Raw genomic sequence first — 23,407 nt, 5'->3', positions numbered from 1 at the left:
CGAAAACAACTGGTATTTTCCTGGTGAGGTCTGAACAACGAAGCCAACGGCAATGCAGACGACCGCCAGATGTAAACGATCAGCTGAAAAAGACCACGAAGAAAAAACGAAGCAAGTACAACGTCAACTCGTAGTAGTTTCAGCAGTGGGCCGAGTGTAAACCAAAGTAGGAGCGGCAGCAATAAGGGAGAACAAACCAATGGCCGAAAGTGAATTCTAATGACAACAAGGACGAAACAGCTTCTGCTGCTGAGTAAAAAACAACGACACAAGCCAAGTCGACGAGTAGCAGCAGGACGACGATGAGGCCTATAATAGCGTGCTAGCAGGCCAACGACGTCGATTAAGAGCCCAGGCAAAGAGTAACATCTTTTACTCGCAGATACGAGACGCAAAGAAGGGAAGAAGCTCGGAAAGGTCAGAGAAGTAACTATGGACTCAAAAAGAGGTGGACGTCGAGGCCGATATGGGAGACCGGGCTGGCCATTCGGGCTTCAGAAAAGCAGCAAAGGGTCAAACGGACTAGAATAGAGAAAAGGGAGTTATGACAAGACACTGAGAAAATGGCTAGCAGTCACGATTGCGGATTAGCAGGTGCTATTGGTTATGGCACAGAAGGCGACGCGGCACCAACAGTAGCTGGCAGGGCGTGAGCACCGACAAAGCAGTCAATAAAACAGACGTTAGGTATGAGATCGGCGACGCTTCTGTTTGTTGATGTTGCTTTGGCGCCTTTGTTGCTAGCTATTAGTAAGGAACTTCCGATAACCTAAAATAATAGTACAAGGGAATATCAGCGATTTACGCTCATATGTCTGTTACATCTACTTAAGTGTACACTCTAGAAACAATGTACAGTTAGAAATTAAAGAGCGTTTCTACGGTTTTGCACACTAATTTCACTTATTTAATAGTCGTCATTTAGCATATCTCTGAAATGATGACAGCGGTATCCATGACTTGTTTATTAAAACGTAATCCGAATCTTCGTCTGAATCAGTGGAATTTTAGGTTAGCATTAGTTCAATTTGGTTATGAGCTTTGTCGGCCTGCCGGGTCCCGTCCTGACACATTGACTGTTTACCCTTACTCATTATTTCCTATTTCGAAAAATCCGAATATCCAAAATGCCGCCGAGGAAACCCTGCTGAAGCAACCTTCGATCTCTTATCCTTTTATGCATTGGAGGCGACTTTTGAGTGTGATGTTTCGACGCAAGCGGCGGTGGAGCGACGGTCGTGGTTATGCGCACAAAATCCACAGAAGGCTGCTTCTTCGTAACGTTCTCCTGTCCTGTTTTGGTACCGTCCCATTCCCTGTCGCTCAACTCTTATATTCCCTAGCCTTAGCCCAATCGTGCTTGACTATTCGTCTGTTAAAGCCACAGTCTTCTTCTAGAGGTCCGGCGGCGCCTGTAGAAAAGAAGGCTTGTACGTCTTACTTGGGGCATCGGCAGCATCAGCGGAAGCTTTTTTGGCTCTCACAACTCCAGTGTCGCTTGCCGATCGACGATGGGTGATGTGTAACAGACATAGAAGTGCTTGGAAAAGCTACACGATGTACGTAGAGCCCTTTGCCTTTGCCCATCTAGACCCTACTGCGTTCCCTTTCCCCCATGATGAGGTACGGATTTAAGGGTTCGAAGGGACGACAGTTTGCTCATGCGCCGATGACTTGGCGGACTCTACGAAAAGGCTGCCGCTCGCCGCTTGGCGGAGCCTTGCCCGCGGCTCAGCCGACGCTGGTCGCCACCAGCAGCGCCCTCGTCTGCTAGCGTGCAAGATCGTTCAGTCAACTTGTTTCCTCTTTGCCCCATCGGTTTCACGGCATCGCATCTTCTCAGCACTTCCAACGAGCGACGCGCGTCTTCTAGCTGAGTGAGGCTAGTGAGATCACTGGCAACGATGACGAGAACTTTACCGATATGATAGCGTCGCTCACATGAGTAGGTACAAACCATGGTCATGAGGAAGGTTCAGTGCCCGGAGCTTTGTCCTCTGAGCGCTCTCCTCTACACATCAGCATGAACCCTGGAGAGGACGAACGGAAAACGAGAGAAATAATGGCAGAGAATTGGAACCAACGTATAGACCGCTAATGCTGACGCCGCTCCCGCTGCTTCTCCTCCTGATGCTGACGCCAGCTGGCCGGCTGGTCGGCTGACTGAGTGACGGCTCATTCTTCGTGTAAGCCTCTATTCCAACCGGTGCTCGTGTTCCTTGGAGCTGCTGTCTCTGTTCCTGATACCGGAGCTCCCTACGACCGAAGGAGTGGAAGAGCTCCGCTAACGGGAAAACCAGAGATGGAAGCAGACATAAGAACGAAGAAGAGAGGGAAAAAGGAAAAAGCAAACATATAACTACGACCGTAGCGCCCTTACGTCTGACGAGAAGGCTTTTGTAGGAACTTCTCCAGTTTTCCTCCGGCTGCTCCTCCAGGGCCTTGGTTGTCGGTCCTACCGCCGCCGGTGTTCCTTTTCAGTTTGTGTCTCGTAGGGTCTATCTACGTTTCTATGTCTTTCACTAGCTGTGTCTCCAGTTCTCTTCCTCTCGCAAGGTCTTAGCTCTCCGAGTTTTTTTCGATTCTCCGTGCCGCGTGCGCCCGATGGTGATGTCGCTAGCGGCAAAGGAAGCAGCACTAGCACTGCTGAATCGGTGCGCGAAGAAACAGCGTTTGTCTGTCTGGCTGAGTGCAGTGTCGGCTGCTGCCGCCTGACTGCATGAAGCTGCTAGTGCTCAGTTTCATAGGCTCGGTTCGTTCCTTCCCTCGCTCTGTCGGTCGGTGCTTACTCGTTGTGTGCTCCAGAACCCGTTCTCCAATACCCGCTGTGTTCCTTGGCCCGTTTCATTCGAACTGGCTGTGTAAGCAGTGTATTTGTCTTTTTGTTCGTGGGCCTCAGTGTCGGTTGCTGCTTTGCCTTCCGCACGCCGAGAACGTGGTTGAAGAACGCGCGCAGCTTGCTAGTCACCGTCGAGCAAAGTAACTGACTTAGTTAGCCAGTGAGTGACTATGTGTATGCGGGTGTAAATGTGTGTCGAACGCTGGCTGTGTGTCCATGAGTATCAGGCTATCTAGCTAGCTGGCAAATGGGTGAGAGCAGACGAGAGCTCGCATGCGTGTGTGTCAGAGAGAGCGGAACGGTTATACGAGTGGCCTGGGGGCGATTGTAGAGGGCGCTGCTAGATCGAGCACTCGCCCTCGCCGGCGAGTGGCGCCGCCTTGCGGACACTAAATGTGTCACCTAGGCGCCGCCGTCGGACTCGATAACAGAGAGCGTGTAGTCCTGTCCCAGTCTAGTTGTGTAGACGACAGCAGCAGGCTGCGAGGTAGTGCCAGTGCCCCCATACACAGGCATAGAGGAAGGAGCTGTGCTGTCAGCCAGTACCGATCGAGAGAGCGAAGCCAAGAAAGAGCTGTGAGGAGGGAAGACACCGAAAAAAAAAGAAAAAAGTCAACAACGACGAAGACGTCGGCGACGGCTTGAGTGTGAGAAGAGCGAGAGGTGAAAAAAGGAAAAAATTACATTGGCGATATATCAATGTGTGACAAAGGATCGCGCGCGGAATAAGCGAAACGGCCGGCAAGCACAAATCATCAACGCAGATATTAAATGAGAATAAACATAGTGTTAAATCTGAAAACGTCAAAAAACAGAAAGAAGCTTTGAATCGAATCAAATTTTGGTGCTCGACGACGCTCCGTGCCTCTGTCCTCTAAGCTACTGCTGTTCGTGTCTCAGATCTTCTTCTACTACTGCAGCGATTTTATCCATTATATCGTAATAATATCGCGTCGTAAACCTACAATCAATGAAGAAAGCAGTCAATCAGTGAGTCGTTATTAGCAAAGAGTAATAGTAACCAGAATGGTATAATTTGTTCTTGTTTGTAAGCCAGTCAGTCCGTTTCACTGTTGTTACTGTTCGATCAACAACGAGATCGAAACGCATTCAAGCTACCAATTAGTCTTTCTCTATTAGCGGAAGAAATCCAAATCTTCTAAGCTTAACGAAATTATTCTTTCATCTTCTCATCTGATTGTCAGCAATTCGTATCGACGTGTAAAAAAGCGCGCGTTCGTTATAAAGTCACCTTCTGTTCAACGTCTCGTCCGACTGAAGCTGCGGGTTCCATTACACTCGTATTGTACGGCACAGGCTAATCGTTGTGTTGGTGAATCGTTCGTTCAAAATTACGAAGTTTACTATCTATTGTTGCCTTTTATCGCTTCGTAATTGCGATTTCTGTGAGGGTGTGATCGACGAGCACTCAAGCTCCATATAGTTCCATAGTTCTTTGTAATAATCAGCGCGCGGAGAAACAACAATTGAAAACAGCTTCTTTTACTTCGTCCATAGATCACAGCGTCTACAGCGAGAATCGTGTGAGAATCTTCGTGTGAGTGTTATAATTGTTTTCCCAAAAAAAACATTCCCCCTTATTTCGCAATAACGTACAATACAGCCATCATTGTCAAACCTACAAACAAATAAGTATCCGTGCATCATTCGTTCATTTACCTAGTGAGCCGCCATCCCTGTTTAAAATCTACATATACGACGACATATAGCGAACAATTGTCCCCAATGAGCCATAAGAATCCTACTGTGACTTCAGCTACCGACGTCCAACAAAGAGAGAGATGTCAAGCCTAGGCCCTCAAGCTTTTGATGAGTAGCGCCAATAAACACCTCGGTTTTTGTGTCTTTCGTTATTCGTTGCTGCTGCTACTTCTGCTTCTGCAACTGGGCCTGTTTCGGTTGCCCCTGTGGGCGAGCCGCAGAGTAAGGAGAGTGGAGGTGGGTTGTGCAGCCGCTAGCCCCTGAAGCTCTCACGTTGGCTGAGCAGCCCCCTGTCTGTGTTCTCCTTGCGAGTCGTCCGAGGGTCGCGAGAGATAGTAATAGCAGATGCTCACAGCATCGTTTAGAGGCGGTGGTAGCATACTGAAAGGCTGCCTCTAACTCTGCTGCTACTGCTGTGGGGGTTGCTGGCCAAGCGGCAAGCGAGCAGATCCACGAGTGAGAAGCTTCGGACGAACATTTGCTTGCTTGGTGTGGCCGTGGATTCATCCGGTTTCTAAAACTCCGCCTGTTACCACCGCTAGCCGCAGCCGTCATCATCGCTGACAGAATTGCCCAAGGCGCTAGTTAGTCGCCTTGTCCTTGCGGTTCGCTGCGTTGACTCGCTGGCTGTACACCACCAACACCGTAACCATCGACCTTCAAAGGCTTAAGCCATTGGCCTATGGCTTTGACCGACCTTCCGTCCTTGCTGGTCGGTCGCTTTGTTGGTTTCTAATAACTCAGAATCTCTAAACATTACATCAGTGGCAGCTATACCAGAGTGGAGTATTGTGACGGAACTGTTTAATTGCCGCTATTTACCACAGTAGCTGGCGCCTCCCTGTAGTTATCAATGTTTGCCATATTGATTGTTCGTACGCTCGGACCAAAAGTTTGCATCAAAACAAAGCACGCAATGATGCTGTTATAATTGGCCCGATGGAGCAGGTGTGACAGCAGCAGTCGCAGTACGTTGAGTACGTACGGGGTTCTTATTTGTAGCAAATACTTTGCTAACTGATGTGAACGTAGTTTTACCTTATGCCTCGCTCGTTATCTGTGCCTCGCTGAAATCGTCTCGCTTTCGCCGGCCAACATACTATCAATCAGAGCTACCATTGTCCGTTACCGCGTTTTTCCTATATTCATTCAAGTCATTGTCTTTGCCTAATGTGTATGTGTAACGCATACACGTATTAGTTCTTTTTAGTTATTCGAGTTGCGTTGTCTAGGTCACGAGACAGGCCAAGCCTTTGTTGAACCATGCGATCGACACACGTTTCGTACATTGCCCTCATTCCTCTATAAAGCAAACTGGGCAAGTCGCGCTACGTGACGTTACACTTTCACACACGCTCCCTCAAATGGTGAAAGATGCAGTGGTAGATAACAACGACAAGTTTCTAGCCTATGCATGCACGCATAGTAGATATGGCTGCATGCCGATTTGTTCCGCCTTCCAGCTCCGGCCTGCACTACCGGCATCTGCAAAATGGCAATTGTAGTAGGTGCTCAAAGATAGTAGCATCACCAGATCCAAGCGGCTTTGCGATTAGAGCGTACGTCAGCTGGTAAAATTCTCGTTGAAGCTACTGTTACAGCTCCGTTCTATGGTTACATCAGCAGGGGCGGTATGATAGCCAACGCGTCTAGAAACGGATCGGATTAGACAGAGATCTGTTGATCTGTGTTCTCCCTTTTTCCACATCCACTTCCATCCGTCTCTCGTTTTCTTAGTCCTTGAATGTAGGCCACACGGCAGAGCTTTAGCCACGACTTCGGCTTGCACTTTTTATTTGTACATTCACTATGTACGAATGTATAATATACATAGTTTTATACCGGTTAGTTGTTTAAGTTTGTGTAGGGCTAATAGATTCATTTCTTTCTCGCGTTGTCGTGGCCGTCATCAATACGATTTCGTAGATTTGCATTTTTGGTAGTATGGCAACCCAGGAGCATTATCGTCGTTAACAACAGCAGTGGCATCGGTAAAAACCCCCTGCAGTTTAGACTGATTTAAGGAGAACGCTGCTATTTGCTTACTTCACTTTCCGCTTACTCGGGCCGCGGCTGTGCTCGACCTGCGATTTGCCGAACCTGTATCCGGCGGCTCTTGCCCAGTCTTCACGGGACCGGCAGTGCTTCCAGCGTTACTAGTACGAACCAGCGTTTGCCGTTCCATTGTGAGAAGGTAGTTCTTCTTGATGGCGTCATTCCGCTGCATTGTGTGACGACGCTTAGAACGATGTCGCACGGCCTCGTTAACAATTACAGTGGCAGTGACATTAGTTGGCCGGCGATTTCACTGCTGCTGCTGTCGTTGTCTGCTATGATACAATAAGCCGGCCGTAATGCCATTTTGTCATACGCGTCAATTCCATAACGCCCGCGTATCCTGTCTTGTTTTTGCCCCAAACGACAAGCAGAGGATCTAACATTACAGCTAATCGGTGTCATTCCTGTTGTTGTTTCTGTCTGCTCGACAGCAGACATTGTCTGGCTACTTAGGTAGAGCTGCAGGTGCCAGTAATGAAAGATCGGGCGGGCGGGGAGGCGATCCGCCGCAATTTTAACGTCCAGTCAGACAGACAGACAGCGAGTACGCGCCTGTTTATCCGTCAGTGACCGCGCGAAACGCTTCCCTCTCTCCGTGCGCAAAGCTCTGGGTTGATGATTTTTCTCTGGTGGAATCGCTGGCATTGCGCCTGCGTAAACACCGAACGAATAACATGGTAAGAGAGAGCTCTCGTGATGAACGGTGAGATGACCCAACGTCAGCAGAACCGTCTCAGTGTGTGACCGATGGCACGATGCTGGGCACGGGCTAAGCCACCACAATGCATTGGAATCGAAAAGAAACATCCAGACACACTTATTAGGTACATGTACACACAGAAAGACGTATAGAGACTACAGTCAGTCGGTCGCAAATAGCTACAATATATTTACCGTAAAGAAAATACTGTGGTTCCTTAGGTTCCATGAATTAAGTAGGGGGCGATGGCAATAAGATGATTGCCTACTGCGATCCTGTGTAATGCCCATGAATACTAAATGAGGGACTATGTCGAATTACGGGAATCTGTGCGTATGTGCGCCTTTATAGTACGGACCGTAGCCGGTTACATTGTAGTACAATATTCGAATACAGATGTTTCGTGCCTAACAAGCCGCGTACGGGTCGATGTTTTTTATCGCCTACGAGTGCTATGTACAATATACAAACCATATATTATTTAGGCTGATTACGCAGGCGCCTGTGCGTATACTTTGTGCGCGTATAAGCTTATCCTGTCGTCGAGTTATTATTCTGTTAACGTCGTATTTTGATATCCGTAGATTGTGGTCAATTAAAGCAGGTTTTGGTCAGCCATTAATGTTGTGTACAACTGTGAGAAGAGCGGAAATAAGCAAGAGTACACGGGATGGTAATAATTCGGATTCGTTCCCTCTCGGACAGGAGATCGACTCGATTCCGACGTTTGAAGGCCCCATTTGTTTCTACTTATTAGCCGGCATGCCATTGTTGGATGCTTTTCGAATCGCATCATTAACAGCAGATGGCAGTCGATGCTGTGGCCGCGTCGCTGCAATGCCAGCACAGTAAATGATCAGACATATATCAGACTGATATTCATAGGATCGTCTGATTGTTGTTGCATTGTTGAAGACGTATAATTGGTCAGTCGCCTTAGAGCTAAGAATATCCGGAAAAGTGTCTATGTTGCTACTGTTGATGTTATTGTAGCAGTTGTGCTACGGTTTTTGGGGTTCGCTCGAAATCTAGAAGTGATCTACATGTTGACCACACATACGATAACGCTGATGCTGACAATCATCCTCATTAGGACAAGATTATTAATTCTTTTACGGCATTTCGGTTCATCCACAGACAAACTGTGTCCTATTGGCACCCGACACGTCTGTTATATGCAATATGACTTTGTTTTTCTTTACACAAACAGCCCAATAATTCGACAATCCAAATGTTATCATTAAAGACAGTTATCCTTGTATTTGATGGTCGTACTGTTTTTCTATGGGAGTCCAGCTTTGCCTCGAATTCCGTCCTAGCTGTATATCAAATCTGCTTTTTTCCAAATCGTTCTTATATTTTATCAGTTCCATATATCATCGTTTAGAGTCGGGATGATAATAAATCACGAACTTGTTCAATCGTTACTGATACATATTCCTCGCCGTAGACGCCTATTTGTTTTTGTCCGTGTGTGTTAGTTTTGGATGGAGTCATGCGGCCAGTTTATGCGGAGCTGTACGATCGCGTTGTATTGTCTCTTGCTTACAAGTGTCTGTTATCCGAATAAGCTGCCTGTAACGTTGTGGGCGCATTTGAAACGAAAGCTTTTTAAAACATCAGTATTTCCTTGGGATGGCCGTCCTACCATTCTTCGTTCACTTATTTTACTGTTACCGCTGCCGCTGTCCCTGGCTGCTTTGCTACAAAAAGATCTGGCGCCAGGTGAATTCGCGGGCGTACAGTGCGTGTCTGATACACTTACAAAATTCCCCCAAGCTGATAACCCAATGCCTTCTCCCCTCTTACTTTCACTCTCCACAGTCCCTTATGCTTCCCTATGCTTGTTTGAATGTAGACTGTTGTTTGACCGTTAGGTGCCGCGTCGCGCCGGTTGCGTGCATGCCTACCGGGCTGGCTGTAAGTTCCTGGGTCTGGCAGTGGGCTCTGTATGAACTCTAGAGCTTCCACCGGTCTTCCATACCCCGAACCCGTACGAACGACTTCATTAATGGCACAGACCGCAGAACGAAGCGGCTTGCGTGGGTTCGTTTAGTTCCCATTGCAAACGTTTATCTACTTCTACGATAGAGACGTGTACCTTGCGTTAGCCTTTCCTCGTCCTCGTCTTCTCTTGTCCTAACTAGTCCTGCTTCCGATCCTGGCCCTACGCCACCACCACCAGTCCTAATGGTAACAAAACAGAAGCATCCGAAAAATAGAAGGGGTGCGCAGTACTCTGGGTTGCATTGGCGACTGAGTGAGAAGCACACTAACCACTTCATAGTTCCTTCTCCCGTGCAAACTACAAATGGTGATGGCCGCAATGATTGCTGCTGCAGGCTTTGTCGAAGGTCCTAGGAACGGACGGACAAACATACCGACTAGCCCAGCAGTCTATAGGCTGGCTTGCTGTGTCATGTAACTACCTGCTGTGGCCACCACTCCGGCAATCGGGAACGGCTATTGTGAAAGAACTCATGTTGGAAGTGGAAGTGGTAGAAGAGTAGGACACGTAACAACGATGGTCATAGAGGTCTTGCCCCCGGCACAATGTCGACCGTTGTCCCATCGAGGCTTCACCCTACGCCTTGGCCCGATTCTCAGTCTTTGCCCCGATGTGCTCTACTGTTCTGTAAATGGTGGGAACAATACAACGGTAGGTTTTAGTAGTTCGGGACGTCAGTGTCAATGGTGGCGCTGTTGCAGGGACAGCGCGTACGCCCCTTTCGTTTCTGCTGTTGCCGAATCGCTCTTTGGCAGTACTCTTATGTGCGTAGTTAGTAAGGGACGATGAAGCATCGGCTGTGTTATGCTTTTGAGCATATGTTCGATGTCGTCACTAGTGACCGCAAGCGCCGCCGTCGTCTGCATGGCTGAACAACACGCGAACTCATATGACCCACATACAGTTAACAGTAACCTGCTAAGAGTGCTGCGTTTAGATGTATGCTATCATACGTGTATGTGTGTCGTCGTCTGGGTCTGTCTGTATGTCGTCTCCGCTATGGGTCCTCGTCATTGCGAAGGCGAGAGACAGAAAAGCTGGGAAACCATGAGTCGTCCTTCCTTTCGGTCGTTGGCTCCATTTCTTCCCTCTCCATTTTCTCTCTCGCTCTTTATTTTGTGCCTCTTACAGCAAAACACGCACTACAGTAGTCGTCAGCCAACAGCCGGCATCAGAGTTAACAATGTTTCCTTTTTCCTTCAACGTCCGTTTCTGACTCCTGAGACTTCTTCCGTCTCGCTTTCTTTCTCCGAGCATCGTATTCCGATGTTTTTCACCCACCATCATGGCTAGCGCAGGGCAGTCAGTGTATGTGCCGTTCCTGTTGGTCGCCTTGTATTTCGGCACGGAAACCAGCCTTTCCCGCTGCCACGGCCCCCCAGACCCCGAAACTTCAACTGGGCCGGGAATGGTTCCCAAAGCTCTAGCAACTACCCCTGAAATGAGTTCTCCATTGCCCGCTACCCGAGTAGGGTTCCTATTCTGCTGCCTGTATAAAGCTTTGGACCCGAAGGCACCCTCGGGCAACCGGCTTGTCTACGATCATGCAATATTCATTGAATGAGTTTCATTCTGCCATTGCTCTGGGCTCGTTTGTGTTTCAACGTTGAGGTCCGAACGCGAGCCAGCGCTAGTCTATTCAGTACACGACTCAAGTGATACTATTATACCAAATAAGAAAACCACTACCTCTACACCGGACCAGATTTAGTCGGACAATGAAACGTAGTGTTCGGTTACTTGACGTTCTCAGGCAATATTCCAACAATGTATGTGGCCCATGGGCTTAAAACCATGCATGCATCAAAGCTTCTATAAATGTTCTGCCTATGCAGACAAACAACAAAGAAGAGACAAATTCAAAAGTTCAATAGTGGGTCATCGCTTCGCTTTATCTATAGCGTATTATGTATTGGCGAGCCCCGAAACGCCGTAAGAGTACGGGGACCTGTCTTCATTCCCACAATAAACCATAATGCATTACGAAACACAACAGACGTCCGCGGAGATGGCGTACTGGTTATAGAGTTGGCACGCGGTAACATGTCGCTCAGTGATATACACTGTTGCCGCTGCCACGGCCACCGTCGCCGCCGCTGCCGCTGCCGCCGCACGAATCTCAGAATTCAACAGGCGTTTACCGTTGAATCTGTTTACTGGCACACTGTTCCAGCCACATTAGCATTATCAAACCTAGCTCTGAACAGGCCATAGTCGAGGAACGCGTGACGCAGGCGTTCACCATAAACGGCTGCTGGACATTGACGGCCATCCCAAATTAGCCCCGCTGTCAATGTTTCCATGCATACCATAGCTTACTCATTTTTAGTGTATTTTTTACCAGTACAAAGCGTAATAATTGCGGTAAGGCTAAGCAAATCAGTGTCTACCAATTCGTTATTGGCTAAGGTCAGCAAATAAATCCTTAGTGAATTCAAATCCACCAGTATTACTTTCAACTTTTAGGACGAAGGAACCCGTTCGTTCGTTCGTTAGAGATCATCGGCCTTCTGAATACCCAACAGGTTTGAAACCACAACTGAAAGACAACAGTGTAAATCTTCGCAAGAATAACGCTCGGCGGGTTTTGTGCCAATATTTAGGCCTTTGGGAATGCTTTTTGACGTGGCAGGACGTATGTACCCCCTTAAGGCGTGATATCAACCGCAACGGCATCGATGATACAAGTTAAATAAGTCAAATCACATAAACGATTTGGTCTTCCGTTGTGATCAGACTATGAACGTGACCATCTAGATCTATAGAGTGTAAATGTGGCTTGCTAATCGCCCATTACCATGCCAAGACAGAAATAACCGAAACGACGTGGAAGCGGTTAACTTTGTTAATGGCAATGTGATGGCTATATTCTTTTTTACCCAGCCTCCCATAAAATTGGCCCTTCAGTGGGCTGTTGATCATTAAGTCTCACTTTCACCTGTCTTCTTTCAGTTCTTCGAGTACCCTAAAATCTTAAATCTTCTTAGTTCTTCGTTCTTTCCTAAATAATAATCTTTCCCAAGCTCCACCGAGTTAAAATCGTTTACAGTGTGATAAAGGCGTTCGCTAACCATGTCTCTTTGATGGAACTTTTTATCTTTCATTCGTTTTCTCTCCTGCGTCGTATTGCGGTGAATATACGGTTTCTGATGAATCGACTGATTGGTGGGGTGTTTACGATACCAGGATACTCGCGTGCTGCTATCGCTGTTTCAGCTACTTATCAGCAAATCAGCTTGTGCATCTCCCACTGCCACGAAAATTCTTCTAGATCTTCAGCTCATCTCTTGATCTTCTGATATCTTCTTCAGCAGTGGAGTTATTAACGACAAAGGTCCTCCAACTATCCCGATTGGCGCTCGTTAACACTGCAGTTAACGTTTATTCACCGCTAACAACAACGACGACGACGACGACGACGACAATAATCGTAATAACAGCGACAAAGGCCAAGACAAGTATACGACTTAGGACGTGCCAGCAGGTAGTCCCAGCGGGAACTGCTGCCGAATGTTATAATATAAGAATACAGTACAGTTAACACTGATGATTCGTACTGCAATCATCTAATTAGGGAAAAATCGACGAATCAGAAGCCAACCTAAATCATCTACAACAACAGCAGTGGCGGCAGCAGTAATCAACAAGATAACGGCTATCAAGGCGACGATTCAACTGTATTGTGGAAGCAGGTCTCTATTTATGGATCGCTGAATTTCAGCAATAACATTTATGTACGATACAATGCACAATACATAGTTGTCCACAATAGCTAATACGTCTGTAGGACAAGTAACTTATAGTCTGTTGTCGGAAGATACGCGGCTGCGTAAAGCTTCTCCAAAAAGAGTGCAATAAAATATCTTCCACTTCTTCAGGAAGCTGGAAGAGCTGTTAGAATAGTTCATCAAATCAAGCACAGTCTTCCAAGCCATCATCAGTCATAGTCAGATGTCAGCAGGATCTGCTAGAAGTGTTAGCATCCGTGGTTAGCTACCATCGTATCTAAGCTGGCCAACAGCTACACAATCCAGGATTGATTTTTGTACGTCTCGAGGATTTAGAGTGCAGCCAGAGAGTTAAGGGCCGTGCTAGCAACAGCAGCGGGTGGTGATTAACTAGGTCAGCGGTTAGCTCATGTAGCAACGTATCGGCCACATGTCAGGCAAAAATCACGAATACGACAGTCTTCGATTGGGACCGAAGTGAATAAAGGCTTCTTGCCGTCCCGCAGTGTTACCGCGGCGAGAAGAAACGTTGCAGCACGTGACGTTGCATTGCGAAATAGCTTGTTTCCTCATTCCTAGTAGCGTGTTGGGGTCATTAGCTGCCGCGGGACTACGCTATTCTTCACTCGATTTCAGTGACTTTTCGACTAACCACATTAATAACTTCTACAATATCACCAACTACTGCTTCCAGCAAAGCATTTAGTTCTCATAGATAAAAGCAACGTTTTTGATCTTCGTTGAGTTAAGGAAACAGCTGATTGTTGACGTCGAGCGTGGAGTTTGTTGTTTTCAACAAAGTTTCTACAGTGAGCGCCATCATAGCCCAACCCGAACAATTAAGGCTGGGCTTGTTGCTCTGGGTCAATCAATAGGCCAGTGTCATCGGAATTGTGCAATTTCAATTTTGTGTCCGTGTGTGTAAGTGATAGTGTATCGCACTCGAGTAACAGCAACAAAACAACAGACGACATAACAACATAAACAAACAATTTCTATTCATCGTTAATAGTAACACCGTTGTTAATCTGTATTTCTTGAGGATATAAACCAGCGTCATTTGTACACTGACATCAACGTTCGATCGCGACTACGTAAGAAACTCGCGCGGATTAGTAGATTAGAATGTCCAATAGTCATAATCGTTATTCTCAACAGTGAGGTGTACCAGGTACTATGAGGTAATAGTCATAGCTGTGAGGAACAACGGAAGCAAGCGAGTACTCCCAGAGACAACGAGGGAATCCCGCTCAATTAAACAACAACAAATCATTCAAAAAGTAACTGCTGCCATTTTTTCCAATACTAGTCCCCGAACCTCAAACGCTCCTTCCGTGCAGCTGACGGACGTTCAATTAAAGCGTCTGCTGTAGGCGCCTACATCACGAAGTATCGTTGTGCCAAACTTCATCACGCATTGGTTCTAGCACAGAGACCCAACCAGTTTCAAATCAAATAGTCCAAGCAATTGAGAACTGTCAACGTTCTCGTCGTCTGTCGGCATCGTCACTGCTGGACGATTTCTGCCGGAGTGATTTCTGCTTCACGCCGTTGTTAACAACAGTGGATAGATAACGACCTTCGACTGGACAGCTCGCAGTTAAGTTAAAATTGGTTGTTAACAAAAGCTGTCACTGCTCAAAACGTCTATAGTGTGACATCGGAGAAAGCGAAATCAATTAGTGGTAAAAGTAGTCCCTGCTGGTGTTGCTGTTATTGCAAGAGTTGGTCAGGTAAAAACCGCAGTTGTAAACCACCGAATCCTACAGACGACGCGCGCCATCGGATATCAAAGCGTCACTATCGGATCGCAAGTTAGGAACGTAATAAGCACGATGGATTCCGAAGTAGCTGTACAGTCCGCGGCCAGCTCACCGAACGAGGCTGCGCATGACCCGGGGTAAGTGCTCGTTTCAACGGGTAGCACATGGAGAATTTACTGTAGTAGGTAAATCTGATACTGGGTCAACATAAAGAAACTAGCAATTGCTACTGATACAGGTTTAATAGACTGGCCCGTCGCTAATTAAACAATGTCAGCATCCGTAAAGCAGTCATCGATGTATTCCCTTAGCGTAACTTGTATATTTATTACGACGTTTTAACCGATCTAGCTTATATCATCGCTAACCGTAATGGACAACTTTTACCTTCACGCACCCGACCTAGGAACAATTGGCTCTGCTAGTTTACGACAAGCTCTCTGCGATTGATGATACGTCATTGTTCGATGCGTATTTGAGGCAAACGTACTTTTATGGCCTAGGTAACCGCTCGTATCTGGTTTGCAACGGACCAACTCGTGACTATGACAAGCTCAGCAGCGATGTATCGACGATAATGCTTGACAATCAAGAAAAACGCGTTCAGTATTTAGTGAGCTGTTTTGGCGCTGGCCATACGTTAGTAATAGGGATGAATCGAATGGAAGATTAGCGATATTTGTATTATCAAGCACTAACTGGAATTAATACAAAACAAATATGTGTGCGACTGGCTGGTAACTTTTTAGTTCAATGTGCCTCTGGCTGCTTCACGGAAGCGAGTAACTAATTATACTTTATCGTCTGCTCTTATTCGGTTAACTTGACAACTCTTTCCCTAAGCAAGATACTTACACGACGAAGCATAAGTTAGCAGCTCATCTTGCCTAATATCTATGATATCGTTTTTAAAAAGTTATGCCGAAAAAGTCGAACAGTTCTATGTCAAGGAAAAAATCTCCCCACAAGCTTTTAAGCGATTTCTGCAAAGGCCTCTCGTCTATCCCTATCTAGATTTTATTCTGAATAGATTGCTTAAAATTTAAGGCACGTTTTGTTAGAATCGTGACGCCATAAATTTACTAGTCTCAATAACACCAATGGAGATTGGTTAATTAATATTTGTAGAAGTGGTGTTTTTACGTGAACCAAATGGGCTATTGGACTGTTTTATAGCTTACCTATTAAATATAATTAAGTTTCTCGCTGCACTTCCGCACATGTCGTTCCATGATGGATGGTAGAACATATCTCTCCGTATCTCAAGCCCTTTACCCGGCAATAACTCCACCAATAAACAAAGTCTTTTACTATGAACTACCTGATTATTCGTAATGTGAAAATAGGCTCACATCCGAAAATGAAGGACAAAACTAGGTGGTTGTAGTGAGCGTGGAACGCTTAGAGGACTGACTGTTCAGCCGTATCTTTATGACTCGAAGGCTTCAAACTACCAGAGAAATATTAATGTCCTTTCATTTGTATCTGGCCTAAAATAGAAATTCGAATGTGCAGAGGACCCTTACGGTCCATAACAAATGAGCGAACATAGTTGACCAGTTGTATAATGAATTTGCTTATTACCCTCTAACGATGAGTAGTTAATTCGCCCATTATACGAGGTAAATATAGTAAAAGTAAATAAGTATAAATAGTAAAAGGAATAGATATTAAGCACCCGACGGTATATATATATATATATATATATTTATTCGACGTTTAGTAATGACAATCTATTTCGCAACCGTAAACATAACAAGCACATTGACTGTCTCAACATCCTGTATTATATCCAGTGTTACACGCAGGACAATATTTTATACCATACACGACCCATTGGCGCTTTCCCTCATTTCAAAAGTGTGCTAAGATAAGATATTATTGCTACATTTCGTATATGGAAACAACGTGCGACATAAACCGACCTCTTATGGCCGTCGCGGTATCGTGACGATTGCAGCGCCTATACTGTTCACCACTAAGAACCTGATAAATGGTATTGGACACAACCATCATTTTTTAGATTCATATGGATTTGCTGCAATAGATACTATCTGTGGGCTGCAGGAACACAAAAACATATGCGCGTTTTCCTGTGTGCGCCTATTCGCATTGCGATCATATATGTTACTATTAGACACATAATAACAGAGTTAAAGTGACCGACCTGACAGATGTTCAGAGCCGCCACGTTCTACTACTGTCTATTCGTAGCTTTCAAGTGAAGGTTCTGTCCGAATGCAGAATCATCCTTGGTCGGGACGTTTTCATTCCCCTATTTCATGATTGTAATGCATCTGGTGGACATCTGCGACGCATATGTACACGGCACGAAGAAGCATTTGCCGACGACATATTGCCGCTGTTAAGAGGAAGCTAAGAAGTAGGCTTAGGGACAACTGGATATGGGTTAGTTGCTCGATAAAATTTCCCCTGTTTCGAAGTGACCGGCCGAAGTATAATCGGAATTGTGGAGTGTTGCCGATTGTTCTGGAGTCTAATCTCAATAACCTGATAAGGAATCAGTAGCTGCTTAGCGGGTCGGAGCAAACTTCCAAGCGCTGTCAGAAATACAGAGAATTCGGAAAGAAACGCTTTTGAAGAAATAACACGAGACGACAGACAAGTGTTAGGGGAATGACTGCTGCTACAGCTTACTGATCGTTTCATGGACCTGCTACCAGGTCTTCAAAGTAGGTCTCGAAGCCGGCCAACCCAACTCGATTCACACTCCATATGACTCTTTCCAAACGCAATTCTTTTAGCCCCCGGGTTTTCTGTTAGTTGTGCGAAACACTTGTACCAGCCGTAGCTGACAATAGCAGCCTAAATTGTCGCTTTAATCGCGTCAGTGGGGTCAAAAAACAATCGAGCTGGACATCAGACGCAGGCAAGGCTGTGTTTTGCTGCCAAGTCCTGGATAGGTGATGATTGATTCGTGCGGCTCCTGCTGCAGTGAGTTAGGTTTCAACGGTAGTGATACCAGTGGCGGAGGTGACACACCGACCAAGCATAGGCCGCTAATAACAGTAGCAAACTTACGGCACGAAACAACAGATTGTTCCAGTGTTCGTCTGCTGATTTCGTTATTTTATTTAGATTCAGCTATTATCCCCTTGTACTTCCTCCTCGATCAGCGAAACGGCGCTGTTGCTTTGCCCAGCGGATGACTGTAACAGCAGTAACGCACCTAGCGCCGAGCCAAAGAAGAGGCACTATTACTTAATGATTACTACGTATAAACAAATAAAGACAAAAAACAAAATCAACGGTAACATTCGATAACTGGGACGTCTAAATGAGGTGTTATGGCGGTGCGCCGGAAACAAAACAAATTGTATGTATACGTAGAAACATATGTATGTATGAGTCGACAATCAGATGATTGTTTTATAGAATGTGGTTATTCCGGCATTCATTTGTGTGGGTCTTTGTGTCTAGCCTGACGATGTTTGTGTGCGTACATCCATCCATGAGTCGCCCGGGCCGTCTGTCTGTTGGTTGGTTTCGAGTCGTCAAAAGCGACTCAGCCATTATAGACAGTGGAAGCTAAGAGCCCAGCCGCTTCAGTAGTCAAGTCTGCAGATGTCAGTTTAGCAGAGGACTTTAGGAAACCAAGAAACTAGCGATTATCGAGCATCTGAGCGGTCAACATGACGATCTGCGTGCGGTCCGCGACAAACGGCGCGAACGCCGCTGCCATTTCCACCATTATTTATTACTTATATAGGCTCTGGCCGCCGCGGCACGGTCCCCGGTGCGGCCGTAGTGCTGACAAGAGTAATCAAATGAACAAGAACCAAGTTATGAACCAAATGGACAAGGGTTAGTTCTTTAGTGAATGCCGGTCGTAAAGGTGGCGCCGCTCTATTTACTAATACATATACCTGTATACACATCGAATAACGACCTCAAGGGTGTAGCCATTGACGCAATCAGACCCAAGTGCTCAGGTTTGACTTGCGAACGTGCTGTCGTTCGCTGCCGTGCGCTATGTACGAGCATCGATGTTAACTAACAGTTAGCTAGCAAGTCCGTTATTATTGTCCTTCTGTTTCCTTGTTTGCCCTTTTAGCTCTCATTGTGCGCTCGTTCCTCTGACAAAACGGCCCTTAATAACAATGTCGCCTCATACAGCCTAATCTTCCAGCGTCGAGAAGACCTAAGTGATATGACAGGCCAATGGATAAACAATCCACGATAACCAATAGTGAGAGAACTAACGTACCTAACATGTTAATAACAACAATAATAACAGCAACAGCAACAACGATCGAATGCTGTTTCGGCCGGCAGAATGGGCTCGGTTCATCTAGTCATCAGCACGTAGGCAAAACGCGGCACAACTCGGACTGGCTGCCATTTCCCGTGATTACTGGAGGAAGGACACAATCTGTAGTCGTCCACCGAATCGTCATTGCGATGCTACCAGTAGCTGCGGAATGAAAAAGAAATAATGGAAACAGCCCAGTCAATGAGGAAGCAAGCTACCGAGATTAAGAAAGAGAGGTAAAGAAGACTGATAAAGTGGATAATGGAACGCACATGCAAGAAGTAGGACCTTTGAAGCCATGAAGCCACTACGACGACGTGCCAAAAAGCAGTCAGGGTTCTATGCACGAGAAGCGAACGAAAAGGCAAATACAGAAGGGAGCGTAGAAAAAAATCAGGAAAAAAAATACAAGCCAAAATGCAACATAACAATAAAACCAAAGAATACGCCATGGATGTGGACGGCCGCGACAGAACTGTCTTGAACCATACCAACGCTGATGAACGCTCACCGTTTATGTAATGCTACCAGCTGTCGCCATAAACCCAGATTGAGTAAGCAGCTCGACGACGTCAACAGAAGTAGCTAACAGGAACAAATGCTGCACAAGCAGTGAGGAACGATCGAAAGAAGGACCGAATCAGTAGCGAGTCCACAGCCGATCTGAACATTGTAGCTATCTGCAGTAGTACTCACTCACGAGATTATCGACGGCAGCGCGCTAGTAAAACTGGTGATTGGACCGAAGCCGTTGAAGACTACGACACCAGCGGGTGACAGCGAATTATAAGAGTGGGGGTTATCAAAGGGGGTGAAACGTTGTCTAACTGTGAAATCCGCGGTGAAATGGATAGGCCTTTGCAGACCCCTAAAATATTTCTCAGTTGTTTTTAAGAAATCTCTGCGTGCCATACGAGGCAAAACCGCTTTGCTAGATCAGTTGGGTTCCATTTAACTGATGGAATCAAGGGGTTACAGGAGAAAGCGACAGCGCTGATGGCTCCGATGAAAAACTCACGAAATGCCCTAGAACTTTAACATCAATCAATGCTGGCGCGCTTATTTACCATGCACAAACTTATGACCTTCTAGATGGGTCGTAAAGCCATCGTCAGATGTGTCGTGCATCTAAACAGTGTGACAGACAGGGTAAATTGAATAATTCAATTTTCTATTTACTTCAGTCCACTTCAGTGTTCGGATTCATCCGTCTAACCGTTTTCGCCTTCGGCTTTTTCTGACCACATTTTGATCGTGACGATCTGATTTGGATCTAACCGGATCTTTAATGTACGCTAATGGAGTTGAACCAGATGACATCCTAATCTATGGACGTGACTGGGAGGTTAATGAAAGTGAACGCAATGTTTGCATTCAGACGTATTAGAAAACGACGGAATAATCTTGGGAAAACACTAACAGCTATTATAGCTCATTTAAATGAGCGCACCAATAGAGTAATAAAACAGGCCACAATCTGGACCGCATTTTCGTTCAGTGGCGGAAGCACATCCATCAAGATTAAGACTCATTACTACTATACCTAGTGACCGAACTGCGACTGAATCGTTACCTGTAACTATCCTACTCCAAATGTTCTTTAACGAGTTAATCTGGACTGGAAGTTCAGAACAAAACAGAAAGGTAGACGACTTAAGATAATTATGCTTATGCAGCAGCGGCAAACCTGTGTTTCTCTAACAGAACTAAGTGCCATGACTAGTAGGTACCCGAGCCTACGAGCACTAACCTAGAAGCGATCCTGTGAATCCGAAGGAAAACTTGGTACCATTCCACCAGGCCAGTGCCACCGGCCTCAAGCCTCGGCCCTCGCCAGTTTCCTACACTCAAGAATAAAAAGCTTTTTGCTCGTTCAGGCTGCCAGATCAAAGTATACCTCGGGTCTCACTCTAGCCCAAAAAGTAGCACCTAAAGTAATCAGGGTAGTAACGGCTGTGACGACCTTGCTAAAGGAGCAGAATGTGTGTATAAAAACGAGTGTCGCGATACCGACCTCTTTCGTTGGGACTCTTGCTGCTGCTGCTGCTGTTGCTGCTGCTGCTCTTCGTCCTCTTTGCGCCGGGAGTAGACATTCGTCAGACACCGACAAACCACGGGGCGGCCTCCCAAATCGCGGGACACCTTTACTACTTCCAGTACTTCTGGGCTTACGTCCACCGTTCTCATACGCGCCAGCTTCCGAAAGAAATGCAAGGACTGAGTAGTAATGCGTCGACGAACAAATGAGAGACATGAACTATACATTTGTTATTTATTTCTGGAGAAGCACAGATAGAGTCACATATTTACAGCCAGTGGGTGGTTATAGCTACCTATAATAGGTGCGGATTATTTCAACTGCCTACATAGAACGCCAATCGGCGATTGTCGGGAATAAATAGTTTGACGAAACAGAATTAACCAGAAGACGAAAGTAGAACAGTGACATGGTTGGGGGTAATTTAAAAAAAAACTGGGTGTACCTGGAAGTTCGGAGATTGGCTCACACGATCGATACGGATAATGTCTAGGGAGGTGCGGAGGAGGCTTCGGGAGTACATTAGTAATAACAACGCCAAAAGTAAGAATTAGAATGGAATAAGATCGTTATATAACGAGCCGAGCCGGATGGAAAGTGGCTTAGGTGGAGGGCGAGAAGGAGGTAAGCGCGATAAAAAGAAATGAGGGGCGGGTGAAAAGAAAAGATAATTTGGTGGGAAAAATCGCATTCGAGAGGGGCAAAAATGGTAAAAAGAAAACGACAGAAGAAAGAGTCGAGTGTGTACAACGAAAAAGGAGGGGCGAGAGGGAGATATGGAAGCAACTGGGCAGAAACACAAGGGGGCCGATAGGAAGGGAAAGGGAACAGGTCATCATGAGGCCGATGATGATGATGATGATATGACGGTTCCGAGATGATAGGATTAAAATGTCGCCACGACGCAAAACGAGAAAGAAACTCTCCATTATCACCGGTCGACTACGGTAGTTAATTAATACTACATCTTCTACAATTATTATAATTAGCAATGTCCCTAGTGGCATTGTACGCAGTTTTTGCAGGTAATGCAAAAAAAAGCAAATTAAGTTATTGTCATGGACGATGTTGGGGAGGAAAAAGCCCCCCGATACTGGAACTGTCTGCGGAAAGCAGAGCGTTCCAACTGGAAAAGAAGCTTGCAGATTACAGGTTTTGAGAAGCCCTGCAGGTTTTGTCGTTGTCTCATTATTTTACGTCCATATTCCAAATGATAACACGAAACAACAGGGTATACTTGGCAATAGTTGGTGAAAATAAACGGACAAATTGTAACCACCGCCCTATAATAGTAGGCATTACAAAACTGTTTATTTGTGTGAAAAATAATGTAGGCCTTTGCATTCAAATTTCGATTCTGCTCGGTCGATTCGTAAATGCAAATTTTTAGATATCTTACAAAGAAAATTTGGCGAAACGTTTTTAGGTAAGTTTCAAGTTTGGACATAAGATGTTGTGTGTGGGGTTCGATAGTACCTATAGATACAACGAAACAATAACTATTTAATTATGCTCTTAGCTAGATCGATCAATTTAACTGTGCTACTATCTGTGATCTACTAGTGATCAGCTAGTGAGAGCTACTAGAGATCCTTAAGGGTGAAATACTGCTACGGCTGTTAAGGACTGGTGTCCTATGAGATTTCTAAAATGAATCGAATAGGCCAAGAATCCAGAAGAAGCCATGGAGGTAGCAAACGGACTAGGGATCGAGAACCACAGGGAACTTAGGTGAAATGAAACGAGCTTCTTGTGGATAGGTGTAGAAGAAAGCTAATCGGTCGACCAAGAAGAGACCGAGCGTCGCGTTTCTTCTTGGATGCCAGCAGCAGCAATTGTAGCCACTGTTCTCTGAGTCCTGTTCGGATCGGGGGCATCGCAAGAGCTTGAGTTTGCGGGAAAATCGGGGGGTCGTAACCCAAGCAGTTGTCCCGTTTGACTCCGCCTGACATCTCGCAGGAACGAACGTATCCTGTCTGTCCGAATGAGTGGGTGAGCAGCAGCCCGACTCCCGCTTCAGCTAGGAGGCCTCCAAACCAAGAGAGCTTTCCCGACAATTATCGTTGTCTGCCTGCAGAAATCCCGGGGTGGGCTTGGGCATAAAGGAACTAAGCAAAACTGCAAGAGAGCTGCCGGCTCTTTTTTTATACGCGAGAGGGCAGAGAGGTTCAAAGAAAACTCCAAAGCATTCCATGACAGAAGGCTGAGAAGAGCAGCTTAGATATTTTTCTTAAGGAAGGCTCCGTCTGTTCTTACACACTATGGTAGGAACGTATAT

General features: G+C 46.0%; 2 protein-coding genes across 7 annotated transcripts in view; one reads left to right on the top strand and one right to left on the bottom strand.

Annotated features, from left to right (window-relative positions):
- Nucleotides 1–887: 887 nt before the first annotated feature.
- LOC111260456 (RNA-binding protein Musashi homolog Rbp6) overlaps nucleotides 888–23,407 on the top strand; it is a 240,832-nt gene continuing 218,312 nt past the window's right edge. The window contains exons 1-3 of one of the 6 annotated variants that reach the window (XM_022833227.2): nucleotides 888–3,829; nucleotides 4,045–4,397; nucleotides 12,514–14,955. In XM_022833227.2, coding sequence (XP_022688962.1) covers nucleotides 14,891–14,955 — 65 coding nt within the window. In that variant the 5' untranslated portion in view covers nucleotides 888–3,829; nucleotides 4,045–4,397; nucleotides 12,514–14,890. Of the gene's footprint in view, nucleotides 4,398–12,513; nucleotides 14,956–23,407 lie in introns of all 6 variants that reach the window. The other 5 variants (XM_022833231.2, XM_022833230.2, XM_086968336.1 and 2 more) reach the window with 5 other exon arrangements.
- Nucleotides 16,537–21,878, bottom strand: LOC111260457 (uncharacterized). Its single transcript, XM_022833237.2, has 3 exons — nucleotides 21,575–21,878; nucleotides 21,106–21,308; nucleotides 16,537–18,008 (listed from the first exon to the last, which is right to left on the bottom strand). The coding sequence occupies exons 1-3, from the start codon at nucleotides 21,650–21,652 to the stop codon at nucleotides 17,927–17,929; spliced, it is 363 nt and encodes a 120-aa protein (XP_022688972.1). The 5' UTR covers nucleotides 21,653–21,878; the 3' UTR covers nucleotides 16,537–17,926.

This window comes from Varroa jacobsoni, unplaced genomic scaffold, assembly GCF_002532875.2.
Source record: "Varroa jacobsoni isolate VJ856 unplaced genomic scaffold, vjacob_1.0 scaffold_441, whole genome shotgun sequence".
NCBI classification, from domain to species: Eukaryota; Metazoa; Arthropoda; class Arachnida; order Mesostigmata; family Varroidae; genus Varroa; species Varroa jacobsoni.
The sequence above is the reverse complement of the archived record's forward strand: the minus strand, read 5'-3'. Positions and strand labels throughout refer to the sequence as shown.